At 45.4% G+C, this 25270-nt stretch overlaps 1 protein-coding gene across 1 annotated transcript in view; it reads right to left on the bottom strand.

The window, feature by feature from the left end:
• Positions 1–4927: 4927 nt before the first annotated feature.
• The window catches only part of LOC147692212 (leucine-rich repeat and fibronectin type III domain-containing protein 1-like protein), a 2508250-nt gene continuing 2487907 nt past the window's right edge, over positions 4928–25270 (bottom strand). The window contains exon 12 of the mRNA XM_086938487.1: positions 4928–5666. Within this exon, the coding sequence (XP_086794613.1) occupies positions 5147–5666 (520 nt within the window). The 3' untranslated portion in view covers positions 4928–5146. The remainder of the gene's footprint in view (positions 5667–25270) is intronic.

Genomic DNA, 25270 nt, shown 5'->3' with positions numbered 1-25270 from the left:
TGATTAATTTCTAATTATGTAAATTAAAATAATGTCTTTTCTGTAGCGGGTTGTGGGTTTATAGGGGAATAGGGTGGGAAGTAAATTAATTATAATTAATTAAATATGTAAATTTATTAATTGGTAGTAATAATTAATTAATTTTTAATTAAATAATATATGGTATTTAATTAAAATGTAATTGGTAATTAATTTAATTTAATAGATTAATTGTTAATTATGTTAAATTAAAGGGGTATTTTTAGGGTTCAGGGTCAGTTTTTAGTTTTTGGGTAAAGGGGTATTTTTAGGGTTCAGGGTCAGTTTTCAGTTTTTGGGTAAAGGGGTATTTTTAGGGTTCAGGGTCAGTTTTCAGTTTTTGGGTAAAGGGGTATTTTTAGGGTTCAGGGTCAGTTTTCAGTTTTTGGGTAAAGGGGTATTTTTAGGGTTCAGGGTCAGTTTTCAGTTTTTGGGTAAAGGGGTATTTTTAGGGTTCAGGGTCAGTTTTTAGTTTTTGGGTAAAGGGGTATTTTTAGGGTTCAGGGTCAGTTTTCAGTTCATGGGTAAAGGGGTATTTTTAGGGTTCAGGGTCAGTTTTCAGTTCATGGGTAAAGGGGTATTTTTAGGGTTCAGGGTCAGTTTTCAGTTTTTGGGTAAAGGGGTATTTTTAGGGTTCAGGGTCAGTTTTCAGTTCATGGGTAAAGGGGTATTTTTAGGGTTCAGGGTCAGTTTTCAGTTTTTGGGTAAAGGGGTATTTTTAGGGTTCAGGGTCAGTTTTTAGTTTTTGGGTAAAGGGGTATTTTTAGGGTTCAGGATCAGTTTTTAGTTTTTGGGTAAAGGGGTATTTTTAGGGTTCAGGGTCAGTTTTGGGTTTTTGGGTAAAGGGGTATTTTTAGGGTTCAGGGTCAACAAATAAGATTTAAAAAAAATATTTTTATTATTTTCATTTATTATTTAATTATTATAATTTAATTTAAGTCGTTTTAAGTATATTTTAGTAATTAAAATTTAATATTAATTTAATTTAACACTGTTTTTAATAAAGTCGATATTTTTTACATCTATATTTTTGTTAACGATATTTTTAACTCGATATTTTTGTACTTACCTGTTTGTAGATACAAACTCGATATTTTGACTGTCGATATTTTGTCCACGATATTTTGGCAAGTCGATATTTTGTCAGTCGATATTATTTCAGTGATCCCTTTCAAACGACTATTCATCTGTTTCCTCCTCTGCTCTTCGTTGAACTTTTTTGTCTCCTTCTCTACACTGCAGTACTGACTTTTAGATATTTAGGGGCATATTTACAGACCCCTATAGCCATCACAACAGCACTTTCAGTGATGTTGTGATGGCGATAGGGGCTTTGCCTTATTTACAAGGCATTGTTAAGCCACTTAATGTGATTTAACGCTGCCTTGTAAAATAGGCACCCTTTCACTCTGTACTTAGCATGAAAGGGGAGGGCAATGGGTGTTGCGGTGGGCGTTTCACCGCAACACCCATTGGTTTTGAAGCTGCCCTCTATTTACAAGGGTGGTGTAAATAGTAAGAAGTGCCAAAATTAAGACCAGGGAAAACCTGTTCTTAAACAGGTGAGAGAAGGAGAAATTCTTTATTTCTCCTTGTTTTTACTGTTTCCATGTGTGCTGCACAATGCAGCACAAATAGAAACAGCAAATTGCCATTGATTGTTTATGTGCAGGAAGGTGACCCCTCCTGCACATATACAATAGGAAAAAAATGAAGCTTGCAACTTCTAATAGTGCTACATTAAACAGCACACATAAAAGTTACAAAACAATATTTGAAGGGAGGCCTTCCTGCACATAAATATCTTTTCCTCAAAGCAAACACCCTTGCACTAAATTTAGCAGCAGCGCCGGGGGAAATGCCGTGTTACACCATATTGTTGTAAATATGGTACAGCCCTGCGTTTCTGAAGTGGCAGAGTTAGGAGCTATGCCAGGAAGGCTAACACCATACTCCCTCACTTCATTGTAAAATTGCCCCTTAGTTGTCAAACAACATGTTTCTGTTAAATACATTATTAAATACTGACATGACATAGACTCAACAGATAAAGAAATCCTTGACACTGCGGAGCATATTTACAGTGAAGTGACGGAGCGCGGCGTTAGCCTCCTTGGCTTAATGCCATGCTCCACCACTTCTGAAAAACAGAGCTGCACTGAATTTACAACAATACAGTGCAGCCCTGTGCTTCTCCCTGTGCTGGCATTAATTTCAGCTGCCTAGCATCAAAGCAGGCACATTTGCGATATCGTGCAAGGGTGTCTGCGTTGTGGGGAATTATTGTTTATGCGCAGGAAGGTGTACCTTCCTGCACATGCACAATCTTAAATGGCGATTTGTACCTTCTACGTGTGCTGCTTTGAGCAGCACACATAGAAGTTGCAACACCTCATTTTTAAAATGATTGTTTATGTGCAGGAAGAAACACCTCTTGTACATAAACAATTTTGCATGGCGTTTTGCTGTTTTTATGTGTGCTGCCAACACAGCTCATATAAAAACAGTCAAAATGAGGAGAAATAAAGCATTTATCCATGTTGCGCCCTGTTAAGACCATGTTTTCCCTGTTCTTAATTTTGGTGCTGCCCCATATTTACGCCACTCTTGTAAATAGGAGGCAGCGTCAAAATCAAAATAAATGGGTGTTGCAGCATAGCGCCCACTGCAACATCCATTGGCCACACCTTTCACGCTAAATATAGCGTGAAAGGGTGCCTTATTTACAAGGCAGCGTTAAAGCACGTTAAGTGGCTAAACACTGCCTTGTAAATAAGGCGAAGCCTGTATCCCCACCACAACTACAAAAAAAGTGAAGTTCTGGTGGTAATAGGGTCTTATAAATATTACCACACTTCTTCAAAATCACCTTTATTCTTGCATTCAAATATTTGCCTTGTATGTTATCCTCCTCTGTTCCTTGTGTATCGCTTTTTAAGTCTGGCTTAAGCAAAGAATTTCTTTTACTGTAACTACATTTGTAATATTCATACATAGAGGGGCTTATAGCAATTCCTCTTAATCCATTGGTCTGTTGTGTCACTCACATAATTCCTCTGTACACTGCAGCATGGTGCAGTGGGTGAAGGCACTTCAGCCATTGGCTAACTTCACTGTGGTTGAAGGATTCTGCTCTTTCACAAAGAGCACACCGAGCTCAAGGTAGTTTTTTTCAGTGCAAGGAACTGTTTTTAAAATATGTGCTTTTTGAAACCTAATCTTGATTTTAGCCAATGTTTATTTTTTATGTTGGTAGAACCCCACAGATCCTCCAACAATAATGTTTTAAACAACAAAACAAGAATTAGCAAAGCCAAAAGGCTGTCAGTCAACACCACACCTGTTGACTTTCCCATTGCCTGTTATTTTGTGTTTAATGATGACACCTATTGTATCTAACTACATCCATAGTGCACCCAGGGGCATATTTACAATGCCCCATGGCACTTTCAAGCCACCGGACCGTCACTTTTGTGAAGCTCTGGAGGCACAGTGTGCTGGCTCATATTTACATGGTCACGTAAAGCCACTCTGCGTGACTTTTCATGGCCTTGTACAAACGGCCCCCTTTGACTCATTCCTCTGAGTGAAGGCAATGTTTCATGGGTGTTGCTGTGGGTGACACATTACCAGATTAACAAAGTTTCATAAAGCTCAGAATGCATCAGATTCTAATGCCTCCCCAGGGGAGCCGTTAAAGTGGCGCAACAAGGACAAATATCTTCCTTCCTCCTCGTTTTTTGCACACAAAGAAGGAGGAAAACACCATCAATGATTGTTTTTCTTCAGGAAGATGTCACTTCCTGCACCAAACCATTCATCCCTGCGTTGGCGCTAGGCAGCCAATTGTGCGCCAGCACAGAGGATAGCACAGTGATGCATCGTACTGCTATAAATATGGCGCATCCCTGTACTTTCCTAATAACACAGCTCGGAGCAGCAAGATGGCTTGCAGCACCGTGCTGAATCTGTTTCTAGTAAATATGCCCAACAGTGTCTAAAGTCATGTGGTTATTGTCACTGACAATTCTGCCTCCAACATGGAACAGGAATGGTGCAGGACTTTGAAAACTTTCGATAAAATAGAAAATGTTCTGTTGTAGTACTCTCTACACACCTACAAAGGAATATTCTGTACATTTTGAAATAACCCTGTGCTGCAAAAAAAGGGGCACTATACAACTTCTGCAATGGTTGCTTGTTAGAATACCGTTAGCATAAATATTGTACAACACAAAAAGTGCTCCCTAAATTTTGTTTACAAAGATATTGTTTCATTATGTGCAGATTTTCTGTTGATAATTCAAATGGGGGGATATTTATGTAAACAACATTTTTTACACATTTCTGCCAGAGTTACTTTAGTTATGATAATCTGGTACCATACATGCTATCTTACCTCGTCTTTTGGAAGCATCAGCCAAGAACTTGAGAGACATCCACCTAGAGTGAGCCGTGAAACGAAGGGTGTTAACATAAACAGAAAATTCCCCCAAAAGGAAACCAGAAAACACAAAGGCACCCAGAATTTCTGCAGAATTGTTTTGTATTACCATCTTAGACCAGCACATTGTGACTGTGACAGCACATTCAAGGACTTCTTGGACAGCTTGTCATGTCATGTCTTTAACACACTTTTAGTGGGTTGGTCAGTTTTAGTGTTGGAATCTCTTTGATCCAGTCATTGTTCATTGTTAGTTGGTTGGACTTCTCTGAAGATGGGAAAAGATGCTACAAAAGCGAATCTGGTGCAAGATCCTTGGAGCAGCTTTGCAGACTGTTGGTGACTGTGGGGGGGGGGGGGACGCATTAGTGCACATTGCCAAATACAAACCAAGTCAGGGCCAATAAGAGTGACCAGATGGACCCCGGCGACATGTGCTATAAAAAGAAACAGTAGAAAAAGGGTCTCTGTAAATCACACACTTCATATTTAATATATTGAAACAAAAATAGTTAAGAATGCAGGAATTGTTTTACAGATTAAAAAAATATTTCTTTAAACCATCTGAATCTTAAAAATAGACAATAGAAGTGAAGCTTAAAAGACAACCACTTGCATCAGAATGTTTGTTGTGTCTTTTTAATACCACCTTGGCGTTGGTGTGAATATTGTCTTGTTGAAGTGCTATTGGGATAAGGTATCATTTGATAAAAAGGTTGTGTCACAGAGAGTCACTTTCTCGCATTCCTGGGTTAGGTCCACAGTGGTTTTGCCCCTGCTGGAAGTCCCTGAGCTCTCCTGAAACACACTCCCTCGCCTTTCGTTGGCTTTGGAGCTGGAGTGGTCCATTGTCCCGCTCTGGCTGCCGTTGGTCTGCGAGCAGACATTACTGACCTTTGTGGCTTGGTTCTTGTAGTGGCTGTTGTAGACTTTGTACTTCATAAGGAGGATGAAGATGAAGACGAGGACTGAGGCCACAATGATGCCGCCAATGATGATGATCATTGTGCCACCCAGGAACTGGGCATGAAGGGAGCGACACTGCTTGTATTCCTGCTCCGTGGTGAACTGAACACATCCGATGACCCGGGTGGCAGTCAGCAAGGTGACACCGTCATCATATACAGCCAGGACACACAGGTCGTACTCACGAGAGGCCACCAGATCAGCGAGGAAAAAGGACTTGCTAGAAGATGGAATCATTCTGTAAGGAAAAACATAAAGAGTTAGTATTGTACTCTAATTAAATAAAAACAAGACACAAGGGCTTAATGTTTGGGGTATGATAGCAAAATATCATCAGTATGTTGTCTGACATCTATGAACGCCTAAAACTTTTGATAAAATTAAGCACTACTAATGACAATCTGCCTTGGGCTTTAAATTTGAAAAAATGGCTTTTTTTAACAGGAGGCATAGACTTTTGGTGCTGAAAACACAAGGGGCCGGATTTACAGAACTAACTTAAGACAAAATCCTAAACTCACTACCATTTTGGTATTCACAGAAGGCACTTACTCATTTTGGTATTCACAGAAGACACTTACTCATCAATGATTAAGTGCCTTCTGTGAATACCAAAATGAGTAAGTTACTCAAAATGAGTAAGTTACTCATTTTGCTATTTACAGAAGGCACTTACTCATCAATGAGTAAGTGCCTTCTGTGAATACCAAAATGAGTAAGTGCCTTCTGTGAATACCAAAATGGTAGTAAGTTTAGGATTTTGTCTTAAGTTAGTTCTGTGAATCGGGCCCTAGGCTTTCATGTTCAATACCAAGACTTTAACTACGTAGACACTTTCCCTTTAATAAATAATGTTCATTAGATGCAGAAATACGCACAAACTTTATTTATAGTTTGACTTGTTTAGATTTTGTCAACTATATAGAATGTGTTTTTTTTAACTTACAATAATTATTAAACAGGTTTTCAGAATTAACACGCAGTTTGTTAAATTAAAAAGACATTTAATTGTGCAGAACACATGATAGCTAACTAAAATCATGGGTTGTAGAAATGCAGCTTGCTCCAACAGTTGATTTCAGTTTAGCCTTCAAGAAAACGTGAGATGGAATGTCTTATTTGTTTGTGAAATAAAGACACCTCACATACATTACAGCATGTAACTTTGGAACCTTCACTGATATTGTATTTGTTACTGGTAAAATGTTATCATTCACACAGGGCTCCATTCATAACTGACTGAAAACTTCGTTTTACTTGCTGTAGAGAACACAAAACACATGTATTGCAAAATGTATTACAATTGTATGTTTCTAATGATTTCCTGCTTAATACGTTTTTTTCTTGCAGCTTACAAACCATGTGTTCAGTTAAAATAACAGTTGCTTTATTAGAAGGTTAGTGAATGAAGACATTTTAAATAAGGCTTGAGCTGTGGAAAGATGTGCCATAATACTGCCACCAAGAAGATAGCCAGCTCGGATGACGATTGGTGTGTGGGAACCGAGAAATATGCCTTTGGAGAATGCTGAATTTCCATTAGATGGAGATGAGAACAGACCATATCTTTTGCAACTTTAAATGACTGCTTTAAAAAGTATTTTAGTTTAGGAATTCAGAATTGAGATGAGTCCGAAGATGAGAAATGAGAGGAGATGACAGCAGACGGACAGAGGAGAGTAATGCAAATTGGGAGCAGGGAGCTGAGAGCAGACGAGATTTAGAGAGTCAGGAAGGGGGGGCAGATCAACTGGGATAAGGGCAGAGCTGCAGTGATTCAGCTGATAAGGAAGAATCAGAGCAGAAACAACAGGCTTAACCCATTTGACATTATTCAAACGTTATGATTTAACTAACTGGCATTAGCCAAGGCTTATTTATTCTAAGTTTTATTTCTCTTTATGGCAAATTCTGCAATTCTTAATTATTGATTTTAGCTTCATGCTAATCTCACTTTTTGCCTTCACTTTTTAGCTCTTCATAGGTTCTGACTGACATCATTTGCACCCCATTTCTTAATATAGGGATTCTTTCTTTTATGGAAAACACTAAATGCAATATTTTATTATGATCTGCACTAACAATATTGTTCTATTATCAATTCTGTAACCTTATTGATATTTGAATAATGAATAAATAATCAGAAAAATCTAAAACGTTAATTAGAAAATAAAACCTTTTAAAAACGATTTCCATCCTCTCATCATTGACTGAACAACAAAATACAGAAATGCATTTGATTATAGCTCCATTCTGCCTTGATGGTCAAGGATGGTCAAGATCCATTGGCCTGAAGATGGAGGAATGCCAAAAATAGGAGGCCTTTGTTTTAATTGCTTTGGATTTGCAGTGGTCATCAATTGCCCCCCCCCCCAAATTTTGGGTGCTGACAAATCCTTAAATATTGTGTTTTAAATACCATTTCCAAGAATATAGCGCCATTGGAATTTATAATAGAAAATCTACACCCAGTCGGACGATATTTTGTAAACGACGTTTAGGACATACTATTTATGTCAGACAATATTTCTTTAAACATCATGCTAACCTACAACCATTCTATATATATTTACACCATCTGATTAATAATGCAATTAATACTGTGATTGGTTGGAGAGGTAGGATTTCCCGAAGTGGGATAACTGCCATTTGACTAGGAAAGGGGGAGAATAGCTAAGACAAATCTCCATAGCTCTGAGTGAAAGCGGTTCTTCTCAGTAATTAAACAATTTCTTTCAAAATCATTAGTAGCTTATCAGCTCGACTCCTAGCTTGAACCTGGGGCGGACTGTACCAGGAATAACTAAACGGGAAATCTCCCTCCATTCCTGTTTATTAGCATCTAATGATAATCTGCATCCAAGAAACATGGCAGGTGGCTTCCTTTCACATCAAAGGTTTTTCCGCTTTGTTAACTCCAGCTATCGCGTCCCCAGCCGGTAGAGCAAAGGGTGGGCTACAGTTGCTGATTTCAAACTTTTGATGTAAAGATTTGACACTTCCTCTTCCTATTATCAATTTGTGTGGTTCATTTTTAAGGAGGGGGGTGCTGATGTGATTATTATGATCTATTATAGTAATGTATTTGATTCTACACTTAAGGAGGTGGTAAGAGTTTTGGAAACCGATCTTGATGTATTTCTTGTGCAATTTAAATCTGTATTTCCAATTATATGGGTAGGGGATTTTAACCTTCAAAGATGCTGCCACTCAGCAAAGCGTGTCTGTGGCTTCACGAATGGGGCTGGCAAGGGTCATTTCCAACACTCTGAGTATGGGGATGGTTGGAACACCATGCTGTATACGTATGACCTACCATTGCTGGACAAAACCAAGAGCTTGGGCACCACAAGACACATATGTTTGTGGGAGGGGGCAACCACTCCATGATTGATCATATTTTGACTAGCTCAAACCTTGATCAAATGGTCACTAGCATTAGAGTTAAACAGAATAGTTAGTGATCATAACCCGCTAGTCTTATCTATCCTCTTGCAAGATAACTGTTTTGTAGAACATGACAAGATTTAATGCTTTGCCCCATCGCAGACCAAACGGAGTGCACGTTAAATGGACGGGAATTGACCCAGAGTGCATATTACAGAAGCTTGTGTCCCAAATGTCCAATGAGTTTGTCATTAGCCTAGGTGACGATGTAGGTAATGATGTCCTGGTCTCAGCCTTTGAGCAGATTATTGTGGCTGTTAGAAATGGGGTAGCCAATTCTACGGGGGGTAGCATGGTGCAGAGCGGGCAGGCCAAACCCCTGAGGACATGTGTGAAGCATCCATGCAGTACACCCAGACGACACACAAGGCACACCACAAAAAGAGACACAACACCAGTTTTGATGAAAAAGAATAACGTTTGTATTGTCTTAGAACTGCAACAAAAATCACAGTAATCACAATGCTATGCCAACTGGCGCCAGGGCAATATATACACAGGGATTATTTACAGGGTAAAGGAAAAGGGAGAAAAAGGTATGTCCATTAGGGTCAATAGTGCAATTAAAACGTAAGCATTAACATTGGGCATGGCACATTAGGTGAAAAACCATGCGTAGGCATATAAACTCACTATACCTCATCAGCACAAGGATGAGAATAAAGAGGCCTAACTTTGGCAGTAGGCAAATAACCTCAGGCCTTCAGCATAAAATAAAACATTAGGCACGAACCCCCTTAACCGTGGGTATAGCATTAGCTTAAGCATAACATCTGGGCCAAAAGGCAAGTTGGCATAAGAGCAACATCGCCATGGGCCTACCCCAGGCATATAACGTATCTGGACATAAGGCGGCAACCATCAACCAAGCACATTAGGCCTAAATGGTAACATGAAGACACTAGGCCCGGGACCTGCTTGAGCATGAACACAGTGGCTCAGGCCTGGGATGAAAACATCGCTGTAGGACATTAGGTATAAAAGCACATCCTGTACAGAACCACCATTGTACGCATTAGAGTAGGCATAGACCCTTAGACCTAACCCTGAGCCAGGGGGACAATACCCTAAGCCTACCTATTGGCAGTCCAACAGTCTGGGCAGAAACATTACTAAGCGGGAGGACATCAAGGAAGAACTACCCAAGTTAGCAGTCACGCCAGCAAATGGGTTATCCTGTCGGTGTCACTGCGCAGTCGCAAAGGGTCACCAGACTCCTGAATGCCCCCAACAGGTGGCCCCTGCCCACTGTCCTGCGGGGCAGCTATGTTCCGACAGCAGGCCTGGGAGCCTGGCCCCCGTTGGAGCCCCTCACAGGCCGAGAACTTCAAAAAGGCCCTCAGACGTTACAAATCTGCTTCAGCGGCTGCAACTGCGGTGCCGCTGTACCCGGGGAGCAGCGCGGGTCCTCCCAGTACGTCGGGGGCCTCAAGCACCGACAATGTGCCTCGGCCGGCCCCCGACAGTTCCACACACAGGCCCACTCACTGGGACTCTTCCGGTTTGTTTCGGGTCCTCCCGGCTGGCGGTAGGGGTACTCCTCTTCGCCCGGGTCCCGCTCTGAGGGGCCCGGGACTTCGCAGCCTTCACGCGGGGCTCTCCCTTCCAGCAGGGAGCCCCGCAGATTCCTCACGGTGCTGCTCTGCAAGCAGAGGCGGGGTAGGCTCCCGTCCTCCTTGATCGAGACGGCTCCGGGCTTTCTGGGACCTTCAACGGCCTAGGAACCAATGGGGTCGCAGTTCCCGGCAGGCGCGGGGTCACCCGCCAATCAGGGCGTGCCACCTAGGGGGCGCGACGGCAAGGCCCAATCCGTGCGTGGCGTCTGCGGGGCGTGGCCTGTGACGCGCCCGACGCCCCCGTCACATGGTGGTGGCTCCCGCCTTCACCAGGCCCAGCGCAGCCTGCAGGAATACCGCAGCGGCCCTCCCCAGGCTTCGGGGGGCCGCGGTGGCGATCTGCAGCGGCGCCTCTTCTTGTCTCAGCGGGGCAAAGCCCACGCAGCTTCCCTCACTTCTCCCGGGCTGCGGCGGTGATTGGGGTCACACAGCTCTTCTTCGGGCACAGCGCTTATTCTCAGGTACCCAGGCAGCAGTGGTGATCTTGAGCAGCCCGCGCGGAGGGGCACAGCAGGCGTACACCAGCAAAGCGCCAGCAGACACCGTATTCTCGCAGGGCAGCGGTTGCTTCAGGTGGCAAGATCCTCAAATGTAGCGCTTCAGGGACACAGCACCAGCAGAAGGGCAGCAGACACTCTCAGTCTAGCAATTAGGTGGCCCGCGCTATTAACAGGTGGCAATTCTTTTCAGTCCTGGGCAAAGTTGCGCTTGGAGCACAGCTTAAGGAGCACAGCGCTTCAGGAAGGGGCAGATTCTGGCGATATAGCGCTCGGTTTCACAGCGCTTTACCTTGGGGTTCCCCAGGAGCAGCCTCAGGGACAAAAAATAGCGCTCCTCTCCTCCTGGGAGTACAGTCTAGCTCCCTGTAGCAGTCAGATAAAGCGCTCTTCCCTTCCAAGCGCTAGGGAGCAGTCAGGGCAAAGGCGTAGCGCTCACGAGGCGCTAGGTCCCACCAACAGCCTCAGAGACCTAAGATGGAGCTCCTTCCTCAGGGGCCAGGTAGCAGAGCAGCAGGCACTACTGGTAAAGGTCAGCAGTCAGTGGATACTCATCAAGACAGGGCGGTAGGCTTTAACCATCCTCTACTGCAGCGTGGCACTCCTCCTGTACAACAGCCTGTACTCCTGCAGTGGGGCTTCCACTAGCCCTGTGGACAGCAGATGGGTTTTAGTTGGTTACAGGGTCCAGCACACAGGCCCAAGTGTCGATATCCTCTGTCAGCAGGTCCCCTCACATTCCTGTCCCTGCTCTGACTGAACACATGGGGGCACAGCCCGCTTACTTATACGTCCCTCACCCTCACCTCACCTACCAGGCAGTGCCAGAAGCTTCTAGAAGCATCTGGGAACTGGTTCATATTGGCTCAGGGGGAGGAGTAGAGCACCCCGGGTGCCAGGCTTTCCCTCCAAATGCTGGGATGGCAGGGTACCAAACAACTAGACCGCTAACCCACTGCAGTCAGGTGGCACAGCACACAGCCTTGGCATCCATTTTAAATACTGCATGTTACCAGGGTACATTTCCACAAAGGGGGTTAACAAGTGCGCACACCATTGCACTACATTTAAGATGGCGTCTCAATCCACATATACAACTTCCAACCACGGGGGAGACATCCTATAATAGGGGGGTGAAAAGCAAAAAATTTGGGGGGAAAATGGGCCAAATCCAACAGTGGCCCTTAACTCTTTTTTGGTTTGCACAGAAAAATAGAACCACCGGTTAGACTGGGATGGTTCAATCATGAATGCACTCTGGCTTCCAAGATATTGCGATCTGCCTTGCACTAGGTTCCAAGAGATCATACTTCGATTCAGCATTTAAGAACGCAGTACAATGAGGTCCTATTAGCCAGGATGGAGGAGCCGAGGGAAAAGGCAGGGCTAAATTTAGTCCAGGCCACTGAAACTGATGAATATTATTGTTCTGGAGTACTGTAAACACCCCTTTCCTGAAGAATGATTCTGGCCCTGTCCTAGCATCTTTTGTCACCCCATAGTCCAGGGTTGACTATTTTGAAAGGATTTTTGACCCAGTGTCCATTAATGAACCAAGGCCTCCATTACTGGCTCTAAATAATTTGACCAAGAGTTCTATTTTTACTAATACTCCATCCCAGGAATTTATGTTAGATGAACTCTTGGATGCTATGCGTAATCATGCAAAAGGGGAATCCTCCAGACCCGATGGGGTCCCTTCTGATGCCTTTATAGGAATGGAAAAGTTGTCGGCCCCAATACTTATCCATGTTTTCAACACAGCAATCCAGGGTATTTTTCCTTCTTCCTTTGCTAAGTTGGTCATAGTGCCTATATGTAAAAGAAAGGTGATAAAGCAGACACAAAATTTTACCGTCCCATTTCCCTCCTGGATTTCTCTGCAGAACTCATGAGAAGGGTTGTCTTAAGGAGACTTGAGGAATGGCCAAGCAACAACTCCTTTTTGACTGTGGCCCAGTATAGATTCAGGAAGGGAATTGGGAAGGTGAAGCAATGCCCAAATCTTGAATGTTTGATAAGGAAGTCTAAAAGAGCAATGTCAGGATTGCTCCATATGTGCTTTGCAGTACTTACTAGCACATTTGAGCTAGTAGATTATGCAATATTGTTGCACACCCTGCTCTCATACGGGGCTCCCATAGAGACTGTCTGTCTCTTCTCACAGTTATATGAGAATCTCTCAGCTAAAGTCTGGTTCGGTCCTAATGGTAAATTATGGCTCTCTTTCACAATTAGTCCGAGCATTCAAGAGGGGTGCATATTGGCCCCCTTTTTATTTTCTTTATTTATAAATGGGGCCGATGACAATTCATGGTCCCTGCAGGCTGACACACCGATTGTTGCAGACCTTTCAGTACCCGTACTTCTTCATGCCAATGAATCAGTACTTTTATCGAGGACCGTGGCTGGCCTGCAGAGATTCATGGATTTCTGTGCGGATTTTATGAATTCTAGAAAATTACAAATTAATAAGTCAAAGACTTTGATAATGACCTGTGGGAAACGCCACAAGAATGCAAGATCCTTTTTTTGTAGGGTACCCAGATGGCAACAGTTCAGTCATTCTGCTATCTATGCAAGTTGTTTTCTGCAAATGGCGCTTGGGGCGATCATATGTGTAACACAAGGCTCAAGATGAAAAGAGACTGCAAGAAGGTGTTTAGATTTTCTAGTAACCTAGAAAGCCGTCCCATTGAAGAGATGGCCACCATCGATAAAGCAAAGGTTTCATCTGCTGCAACCTATGATGGAGGTTTCTGATGTTATGAGACTAGTAATTCTTTACAGACCGCGGAATACAACTTTTTAAGGAGTCTTCTGTGCACCCCTCCCTTGGAATCATCCACCATTATGCATAGGGAAGTAGGGCTGAACCATCTGGATGACATCTTGTCATCTACAGCAATTTCCTTGTGGCGCTCTACATGGGCCAAACCTGAAACCAAACTCACAAGGTAATTATACAGGACTAAACTACGAAAAAAGAGGGGGGACTATGAGTGAAAAAAAGGTCCAGTGCCTGTGCTTCCAAAACAAAGTTTCCTCCAAATCGGTGGGTCACTGTTCCTAAAGAAAAAGGAGGCTGAAGATCTAGGGTGTAGATAGAAGAGTCAGCGAGAATCTTACTTGTTGCCATCACACATCCCAAGGGATGTCATGCTTCATCATAGGGCCCTTGCTCCTCACCAGGCCAGCCCTGCAATGACCCACGGGTCCCCCAAAGGGTCACTTTAGCTGAGATCTTTTCATATTCTTGCAGTATGATGCATGTGAGGGAGTGCTCCTAGGGAAGTGAATGAATGTAGAACTGACTAGAGGATATCGATGTTGTGTTAATTTAATGGGTGGATTCCTCTGTCATATTAAAAAAAACAGATGGGCATTGCAGCGCCGGCCTGACCAGGAGCAACCACCCTATGATGAAGCATGACAACCCTTGGTATGTGTGAGGGCAACAAATAAGAGTCTCGCTGACTCTCCTATCTACACTCTAGATCTTCCTCCTTCTTCTTTAGGGACAGTGACAGCCTGATTTGGAGAATAATTATCCAGGACTGCCTAACTTTGGCTCATGCTTTTAAAATCCTGTGGTTGTCCTTTATTATTAACCTCTTCCATGTGCCGGACGCACCCGGCCGTCCGACGTCACGGTGCTTCTGTGCGTCGGACAGCCGGGGGCCGTCCAAACTGCGAACGCGTCAAATTCCACTGCACTGCGGTAGAATTTGCGCCATGTCGAAGAGGTTAACACTGTCAGATCAGTGTCTGGCTTCCCTGGACTTGAAGATCCGGCCAAGATTTTGACATTGGAGAAGTTGGCAATGAAGGCTGCCTTGCTAGATGCAAGGACAGAAAATAGAGCCTCTGCTGAAAGGAGGAAAAAAACGATAATAACATACTGTAGTGATGTACTCTTCCCCCTCAATAACTCTCAGAGTCGGGTTTCTGTTCGTTGCGTTTATTTAATTAGTTGCAGTTACAAGGAGCGCCGAGCACGTCCGTTGCTCAGCCGGCTCTCGCGCTTCTGCCTACGCTGCGCGCGCAGCCTAACATGGCCGCCGCACGTCACGTAACTACGTGACGTGCAACACTAGAGCGCTCACTACATATCTCCCTTTTTTCCCAACTGAACTATATGTACAAATCCTGACTCATGTCATAGTCTCTGAATCTCGCCGGCTGGACCACCGCCCTTCCCCTTCTTGTCAGGCTTACCGGGGTCATGGCGGTTGTTGCTTCGCTTCTGTTACCACTTCCTAGCGCAGCCGCGCTAGGCTCACCACTGCTTCCATCCTCTTCGTTCGGTTGTTCCAAGCTGGTCCCACTAGCCTCTTGTTGTGACTCTCCAATGTCTAAGTCCTCTCCCCCATATTCACGGGGGGTCTCACTTCCATCCTCACTTCCTCCATCTGTTCTGTTGTCATTCCAGCATAATATTTTGTTGCATCTGGCCATGCGGTCTTGCGACCAGACATTGCCATCGCTCAGTAGGGCCGCCCTGCCCCTTACTTCCTTCACCTGCATGGGCCTGCTGTACTTACTATCTCCTTTTTTCTGTAATGTGGCCAGTTTTACTCTCACCCATTCTCCTTTTTCCAATGCTGTGTTTTTTACATTCTTCCGTGCGTCATAGTGTTTGGTGTACACTGATTGGGCTCTTTCCAGGTTTGCTTGCACCACAGCCGGTGACCACTCACTTTTGATTATCTTTTCCTTCCACACTCTGTTGTCCTGGGTGAAAGGCTCACGACCTCTGAGTATCTGAAATGGACTATAGCCAGTGTTCGTGGGTGTTATCCTGTATGCCCACACCATGTGCCAAATCTCTGTTTCCCAGTCTTTGTTGTCTGAGATGGCCGCTTGTATCGAACCCATCACTACTCTATTAAAACGTTCTACCAACCCGTTACCAGCGGGGTGGTATATAGACGTGTGTTTTGCTGTGATGCCGTTCCTCTGCAGGAATTGGGACCATTTTTCGGAGCGAAATTGGGGGCCTTTGTCGCTGAGGACACTCTTTGGGATGCCCTCCCTCACAAAGGTTTCGGCCGTGAAGCTCACTATGGTCTCTGTGTCCATTGATTCTTCAATTCTCAGCTCCGGCCACTTTGAATATCGGTCCACCATGACACAGATGTACTTCTGTATTCCTTGGGCGTTTGAGACCGGGCCTAAGATGTCTATAGACAGCTCCTCCCACGGATTCTTCGGAGGGTCGAATTTGCCCAGGGCTGGACGCAAGGGTTTGAGTGTTTTGTCTGCGCCTTGGCACCTCGGGCACTCCCTGACATGTCTCTCTGCTCTTATGTCCATTCCCGGCCACCAGTAATTCTGCTTGGCCCTCAGTTTCAATTTCCCGACACCTAGATGCCCTTCATGTAGCGTGTCCAACAGCTTGGGAATAATGTGGGTGGGTGGTATGACTTTCTCGCCTCTGAATATGAATATGCCCAGGTCATCTGTCGATAGCTCCTCTCTAACTTCAAAGTACGGGTTGAGTTCTCGCCGTGTCTTGTTCTTGTCCGGCCATCCCCTTACTATATGGGATTTTACTTCTTCCAGAACAAGGTCCTCTTCATATGCTTGTTTCCACTCTTGTCTGCTGATGGTTGTTTCTTGGTCTTCTGTGAGCGCCACCCACTCTTCTGTTCCCCCGCTGCTTTCTGTGCTAGGCTCCATTGCTGCTGCCCTGCTTAGGTAGTCCGCCACCTTATTCTTGTTGCCGGGAAGGTGTTCCACATCATATCTAAACTCCATTAGTTTAAGCGACATCTTGGAGATCCTCGGTGTTGCATCGGCGTGACCGCTTGATGTGAGTACTTTAAGCAGGGGCTTGTGGCCCGTTCTCAAACGGAATCTGGTACCCCATAGAAATTGTCTAAACCTGGACATGGCCCACACTACCGCCAGCATCTCCTTCTCAATCACGCTATATTTCTTCTCAGTGTCACTCAGGGTGCGGGACGCGAAGCTTATCGTTTCTAATCTTCCTTGGACTCGGTCTTGCATGAGGACTGCTCCCAGTCCTTTGTCGCTGGCGTCGGTTGTGAGCACCGTGTTTCCTTGAGGGTCAAATCCTTGCAGTGGAACAGCTCCTGCCACCTCCTTTTTCACCCTGTCGAATTCTTCCTGAGCCTCCTCCGACCAGCAGAATTCACTGTTTTCTCTTGTGAGAAGCCTCATGTGGTGGGTCTTGGAGGCGAAGTGTTGCATGAACTTCCCGTAGTACTCTGCCATCCCTAGGAACGATCGGACTTCCTCCTTATTGGACGGTGGGGGTGCGTCGCAGATTGCTTTCACATTTTCAGCCTTAGGAGTCACTCCTCGTACACTTATTTCATGCCCCAAGTACGTCACCTTTTCCATTCCTATCCGGCACTTGGCCCATTCCGCTGTGAGGCCCTTCTTTTCCAGGATTCCCAATACGTCACTTAGTTTTCTGTCGTGGTCGGATCTATCGCGCCCCATCACCAAGATGTCATCCTGGAAGTATTGGACCCCAGGCCTGTCCTTGAATAACTGATGCATAAGTTTTTGGAAGACTGCTGCCGCTGAGGCTAGCCCAAACGGCATGCGGCGGAATTGGTAGCACCCGAAGGGGGTAATGAACGAGGTCAACTTGCGACTCTCCGGGTGTAGGGCAATTTGGTGATAGGCTGATGTTAAGTCTATTGTGGAGTACCATTGGACGCCCCTGGTGCTAGCCAACATCTCCTCTATTCGGGGTAAGGGGAACCTCTCCACCACAATGTTCTTATTCAACTCGCGTAGGTCGACGCACAGACGGACCTTGCCGCTGGGTTTCTTCACCACCACCAATGGCGACAGCCATTCAGCGCACGTAACGGGCTCGATGATCCCTCTTTTCTCTAATTCTTGTAGCTCGATCTTCACGTCGTTCCTCACTGCCAACGGGATGTTTCTCACTTTATGGGCCACTGGTACTGCTCCTTCCTTGAGAATGATCTTGTGCGCAAATTTATCTAGTCGACCCACTGTGCCCCCGAAGACATTTGGAAAGTCCTTCCTCCATTTGTCCGTGTCTGGCTCTTGTTCCGTTAGCAGGATTTGCACCTTGCCTCCTGGGTCCAAAATGATGCCTAAGTCGCCTTGGTCGAGCCACCCGAGGACTGAGGGACCTTTTTCAGACACATATAGTTTGCACCAGGCTGATCTTCCTCTGAACTCGAAGTTCAACTTCCTGTACCCGGCCATGGGTATGCGGTCTCCGTTGTTTGTGACCGGGCGGATGTCCAGTCTCTCCAATTCGGGGCCCAGTTGTGGTACGAACTTCTCCTCCCATACGGTCCTCGGTACTATGGTGTAGGGTGATCCGGTGTCTGCCACCACTTGAATTTCGACGCCTCCGATTGTCATCTCCAGAATTGGTTTCATCGTCCTCTTTCCGTCGACTCCCAGGACTTGTCCATCCACACTCAGGACCTCATCGTAGATGCAGAGCACCGTCACTACTTCTTCCTCGGCCGCTTCTTCCAGTTCCTCCCCTTCCTGGCCATCATACTTCACAGCGTTCTTGGAGGCTTTCTTCCGACACACCTTCTCATAATGGCCGACAATGCCACAAAACATGCATTTGGCGCGGAACGCGGGGCACTTCCGGTCGTGCGCCTCGTGTGACCAGCTTCCGCACCTGTAACATGGCTTTTTGTTACCTCCCGCCGATTTGCCAGGGGGGCCTGGATTGTTTTGCCATATGCCCGGACCCTTCTCCGACGACTTCCGTGTTTGGTGGTCTCTGTGGTGCTCTTCGTTGTCCACTTTGTTCACTACGCCGCTGGGCGTTGTTTCTTTCTTCGTGGCTGCTGCGCATCGTCGCGCTAGTTCGGCCCTCTTGACTATCACTAGTACATCTTTGAGCGAGGTGTCGCCCGCAGCCCATAGCTTGTCCTGCACGCTCGTGCATGTGGTGTGCATCACCACTTGGTCCTTAATGAACTCACTTTCCCAGTTGGCGTACCTGCATGAGGACGCTAGCTTCCTCAGCGCCGCCACGTACTCCTCCACCGTCTCTCCTGGTTGTTGTTTTCTTTGTTGGAAGTTAAACCTGTCCACCGAGACACATATCGATGGTTTGAAGTGTTCATCCAGGTCTTCCATTGCGTGCGCGTACACATCGTCGTCTGTCGCTTCTCTCTTCTTAGGAACCAGGCTTTTGTAGATCCTCAGGCCTTCCGGGCCCAGGTTCAACAGTAAGATACGTTTCTTTCTCGGTGGTTTGAACTTTTCTTCACTCTCGTCTTCCAGAACTTCTATAAAATTGTCTATGTATTCCTTCCAGTCCTCCCATTTCATGAGGGGTTCCCCCGGTCTGGGAAGAAACTGGACTGGCGCCATTGCGAACCCCGCCTGCGCGCTCATCCTCTCGCCCTTAGCTGTGGGCGGCGCACTTTCCAGGCCTCTCGGGCTCCCTGGCGCGTTGTCTTGTTCTTCCCCGCTAACTAGGGGTGGGGGGCTGTCCCTTTCAGCCCCTTCCCGCTCAGGTGGAGTAGCCAGTGCGGTTCCCTGTAGGCCGTGGTCGTGGCTAGCTTCCGGCGCGCTAATCGTCGCAGTTCCAGATATGTTACTCACTGCGAGTCTGCTGTGCACTCTTCTGCGCACTTATTGGCTCTGCCACGCTCCTTGTGGTGTCCAGGTCGGGGTGTGGTCACTGTGTGTACCCCTCGGGCCTTCTACACGCTCTGCTCCCTGACTCTGCTCCGTTTCCTCAGCACCGTCGTGTTTTCTATGTCGTGGGGGGTCGGGGGCCGCTGTATCCCACCTTCGTCGCCACTGTAGTGATGTACTCTTCCCCCTCAATAACTCTCAGAGTCGGGTTGCTGTTCGTTGCGTTTATTTAATTAGTTGCAGTTACAAGGAGCGCCGAGCACGTCCGTTGCTCAGCCGGCTCTCGCGCTTCTGCCTACGCTGCGCGCGCAGCCTAACATGGCCGCCGCACGTCACGTAACTACGTGACGTGCAACACTAGAGCGCTCACTACATATACATGTATTATACTTTACCTGTAGGCTTTCAACCCTATTTGACCTGGGTGACAAATTATCAACACCGCTACCTACTGACTAGACTACAGCTGGGTAATGTACGCCCTCGTCTCTTTCCCTAAAATAAACCAGGGAGTTCTAATGACTACTCTGTGCCAATGTGACAAACATTCTAAACAGTTCACTTTACAAGTTGTGCTTTTCTGCCAGTTTTATTGCAATCTAAGGAAGCCATTCTTAAAACCTCTAGTTATTGCACGCAACATCGGGGACTATAAAGCTGCTATGTGTTTTCTGTATGCATTGGAATCTCCAGCTATTTGTTTTAGGTTGCTTCTTTCATCTGTAAAGCAATCTGTATCGGAAAGAATATGTGCTAAGATTGCCGTGTCTGAATGAGCTTGGAGTGTTCTCCTAATAGTTAATTGTCTTCTGATGCAAGGTTCTATTGTCTATTTGAATTTGTAATACGGAAAGAATGTATTAAGATTCCAGGATTGTTTTATTGATTGCATTTAGCTGGGAGTGTTCGCATCTGTTTTTAATTGTATGATATTTTATTTGTTTATGCTATGTACTTATTTGGCCTATGCTCATTGTGCCGAAAAAAAGTTTGTTTGACAACCCACCTAATGAATAATGATTAGGCAATTCCCTATTTGCTGCCCTCTGTCCTTGGCTACAAACATAGGGGTGATAATAGCCTGCCAGGAATAGTAGACCACCATCCCTTTGTTTGTAATCATAAACAGGAACTTTTTTTTTTTTTTAAGCAGCCCATGTTCCAATAAGTTGCAATAAAAAAAACTTTCACTTTTGGGAATACACCAATCTCGATCACTACCTGCTGTCCCCTAGGTTACCCTAAGGTAGTCAGAAAGGACTAGAGGCCTCATCTACAAGAAAATGACGCATTGGTGCAAGCCATTTAGATGTGCTGCATCATTTTTAAAGCACAGAGATGCGTTGTGTCAACAATAATATGACGCATTCCTGCGCTTTCTTTCCCCTGTGCTGCGCGCAGTTGGCTGCCATGTGCCAGAGCAGGCATCGTTGCGTCATTTTGCAAGGGTGCCTGCACTGCGGGGATGATTGTTTTTGTACAGGAAGGAACACCTTCGGGCACAAAAACAGTAATTAACCCGTTAAGCGCGCCGCAAACATTCCGCCCCATTGCGGACGTTCGATTGCGCTAACGGGATTCGGACGTCCAACGGTCGTGCGCAGCACTAGCGAGGTAGTGCACGCGACGACCGTTGGACGTTCGAAGCACTGAACGGGTTAAAGGCATTTCCCTCTTTCTTCAGCATGCATAGAAAGAGTAAAAAACAAGGAGAAATAAAAGTATGTCTATGTGTTGCGCCATTCCTACGCCTCTCCTGAGGAGGGGTAGAATTGTGACGACTTCACAGTTTTACTAAATGTTGCAAATCTGGGAATGGGTCAAGTTCCATGGATGTTGTGTGGGATCACCCACAGCAACACCCATGGAACCCAGAGTAGTGCATGAAGGGGGGGGCATATATACAAAGCCATGAAAAGTCATGCAGGGTGACTTTATGTGGCCTTGTGAAAATGGCCCATCCCATTGCGCCACCGGTGCGTCAAAAAAAGTGAGGCACTGGCAGCGCAATGGGCTTATAAATAAGCAACAGAAATAAGGGTTTTTGGTTCTTCAGAGTGGCAACTGGGCGCTCAGCCAGAAGTGGACGCAATGTGTATCGGTTTACTTATAGTAGCTGTGGTGCAAACAAAGGGCGGGAGGAAAAGACCCTTTAACCACCCCAAAGTATGTAGGTGCAAAGCAGCATACAAAATAATAATATATAATATATATTCACATGCCCTATGCACACACTGTGGAAATCATAAACAGTAGTGTCAGAGTACAAACACAAATGAACAATGTTACAGTCAAAAATAATGAATAAGTAGCTCTGCGCAGTGTTACTGCAGTCCAGGGTGTTTAATTGCTCCCAAAACATGTGAATATTCCACCTGCCATCAGTCGAAGGCAGGTGGAATATGTGCCTGGTCACTGGTGCTGTAAAGGGGGAGACATATGGACTCAGGTGTGCAATTCCACCTTCCTTGTGCTATTCTCCATTCTGCCCCCAAAAACTTACAATTGCACAGTAGTGGCAGGGCGATACATTGCACTAAGGGTAATTTGGGTGATGATTTACCACTCTCCAATGCCTTGCATCTCATAATTAAGGCTCTCTGTTTTCCGTTTTTACCCATTTTTACAGATAAATACAGACAGAAAAACATTTATTTTCCCGTCTGTATCTATTTTTTAAATGTGGCTAAAAATAGAAATTGGCTTGTTTTTGAGTGATTCTAAATGATGTCAATCATGACTGCCAGGCCATTAGCTGTGCGGTTTGACAGGCAAGAGGATTTAAAAAATATAGGGATTTTAGTAACGAGACTTAAACAGCAGTAGATTGCACAACCTTGATACAAAAATGTACATATTTTCTTATAAGTGCATATTTTACCATCTGAGTTTGTATATATCATTAAAACCCGTCATGCAGTCTGGCAGGAGTGTAGCTTAACTGGTTAAATAAATGCAGAAATATATACGCATTTCAGTTTCATTTTTGCACAAAACCTAAAATAAATATGGATAAATACAGGTAAAATTAGCAAAAAATAAATATGGATAAATACAGATGGAAATGACAAAAATATAAATACCATAAATCCGAAAGCCCTACTCATAATCAGCTACAATATATCAAAAAGTAGTGGTATCTCCTCTGTATTCAGAGAGTCATAGAAATAGAGCTAATGCAAATCTCAGAGCCTACTAGAAACATGTAATTAAAGTTGAGAAGGAAAAGATAGCGCTAAAATTGGCAGTTATTAAAACAATCATTAATAAAGATCGTAAAGTACTTTAGAGCATGCTATAATCAAGAGTAAGTGTAGTGCCAACAGGTCTAAAGAATCACAAATCCAAAAAGACTTGGACAGATACGTCCCTACTGTTTTCAGATCCTCATTGTGAAATGTTCACTAACTAGAAGTAATAATACAAGAGCCTTAATTACGAATTCTGGCCATTGGCCCAGAGACCAGAGATTTCAGGCACAGAATGAGGAATAACATGCAGTGGCTGGAATTATTGGGTCGATGATTGGAACCAATTCTCGAATTTTGATCGCTTCCCCAACGATACATTCAGTTGGAAGATGTGATTGGAAAAGTATTTGGTTTTAATGGGTGCAACCTTGCACCTGGTAAAACCTATAATTGTGCACGGGCGGCTCCTCCACTAAGGCGGAGGAGCGTCACCCCACTGCTTTAAGGCAGTGCAGAGGAAAAACAAAATGATAACTGAACATTATTATCACTTGTTTTTCCGTTCCTAAAAGCGGAGAGGGGCGGGGATAGCCAACGCAGGGGCCAGGGGAGGAGTGGTTTGCCCACTGAAAGTGCGCAAGATTGCTTGACAGGCCGACTCGGGCCGGCCAAACATTCATGCGCTCTTTGCATATTCCTCACCAGGCTGCATTACACAGCCTGGTGGAGAACATGCACAGGCTCCCTGTCCCCGTTGAAGCGCTGAACCACGACGCTCACACCAATCACAAAGCTTCAATGCAGCATTGTGATTGGCTTAGGGGAATATATGGGAACCAATCACAATGCTGCATTGTAGTGTAGTCATTGCTTAGGGAGCCTGAGAGCCTGGGTGCTCCCCCTGCGATGAGGAGAGGTGTCAAATAGACATCGGCTGGTGGCACGACCAGCAGGTACATTTTTATATATTTTTTGTCTATTCCGCCCATCATCCTGTCACCACTGTTCCCTACCAGCCGCCACTGTAATTTTGCACAGTAGCAATTTAGCACAAAACATGAGAAATGACTGCTCTATACAACTTAGAATGAGGTCCGTGTATACAGTCAGTATGAGTCACCACGTGCCATAGAATGCATGAGAAGTGATTTTGAATCAGTCTGGCTTACCACAGTAGAACTGGTTATTTTGATCTATGCACAGTCCAAATGACTAGGCTGTGTCAGGCAAGCCTTTTCATTTCAATTCTCCCAAGATCAGTAACAGCATCCTTATCGATACCAGTACCTATTCTCCTACAATTCAGAAAAAGCTGAAGACACACTTTTCAAGGAGCACTACCTCTGGCCCTACAGACCACCCCTGATCTTCCACCTATAATTATATTTTCGTAGGGTACATGACCCCTGTTGCTCTCAAGCTAAGTTCGCTCACTACAAATATCAACACATACACACAAGGAGTAAGTAAAGTTGCCACTTACTTCTATCTCAGTAACTCTAAGATCTAGGCCTCCTAGGTCTCTAAAACAGAAAATGGCCCATTACATGAGGATCAGTGCCCACTGACCTGAAGGGGGTAAAAATATTAAAGGTAGTTCCATCAAACTGCAGATACTATTCTGTGCGCTACAGATGCAAAGCACCATTATTGCTCAGATATGCTTCTACGTGCAATGCGCCATTGCAGACATTTAAGGTACTAATGGCCCGATTACGATCGCTGAGGGAACGTCCGCAGGGGCTGCGGCGTTCCCTCCGAGCAGATTAGGATGTGACTGCCAGGGTGGCGATCACATCCACTATCTGTAACATTGCGGCGGGTACAGCTTCAAGCTGCACCCGCCACAAGGTGAAAAATGCATGCATCGCATTTGCATGCACCGCGCGGTGCCTGCTGCTTTGTGCACGCAAATGCAGGGGGGTACCATAGGTACCCCCCATGTGCACTCCCCCCCCCCCCCCCCCCTTCACCCAGGGGGCACGCAACGGGCCCCCGAAGTGACAGTCCGTATGCTTTTCCATGGCGGGAAAGCCGCCACGGAAAAGCATGTCTTTCCCACCATCCTAATATGGCTGGTGGTGTCTAATAGACACCGCCACCATATTAGAGCTTTTCCGCCACGGTCGGAAGGCGACTGCGGCGGAAAAACAGCGGACGGAGTTCCCGTCCCCTCAGCCATCCTAATCTGGCGGGGGGACATTGGAGGCTCCGCTGCGGAGAATCCGCATCCTCCAGGCCGGCGGTGGCTTCAGCCGGCCCGGACGATGCGGATTCTCCGCCATCCTAATGAGGGCCTAAGTCGTGTGTTCTAGGGCTGGGTTTTGTTGTGCCAGCTGTTTCTGCTCTACTAAAATTATATTGCCAATGGCTGTGTAAATGTTCAATCAACGGCACCTTCATAAGCTGACGAGAAAGTTACAATCCTCAACCCCAGATAGAGAGATGGCTCTAATATGTCCC

Source organism: Lissotriton vulgaris, chromosome 9 (assembly GCF_964263255.1).
Source record: "Lissotriton vulgaris chromosome 9, aLisVul1.2, whole genome shotgun sequence".
Classification (NCBI taxonomy): domain Eukaryota; kingdom Metazoa; phylum Chordata; class Amphibia; order Caudata; family Salamandridae; genus Lissotriton; species Lissotriton vulgaris.
This window is presented reverse-complemented; position numbering and strand designations above follow the sequence as displayed.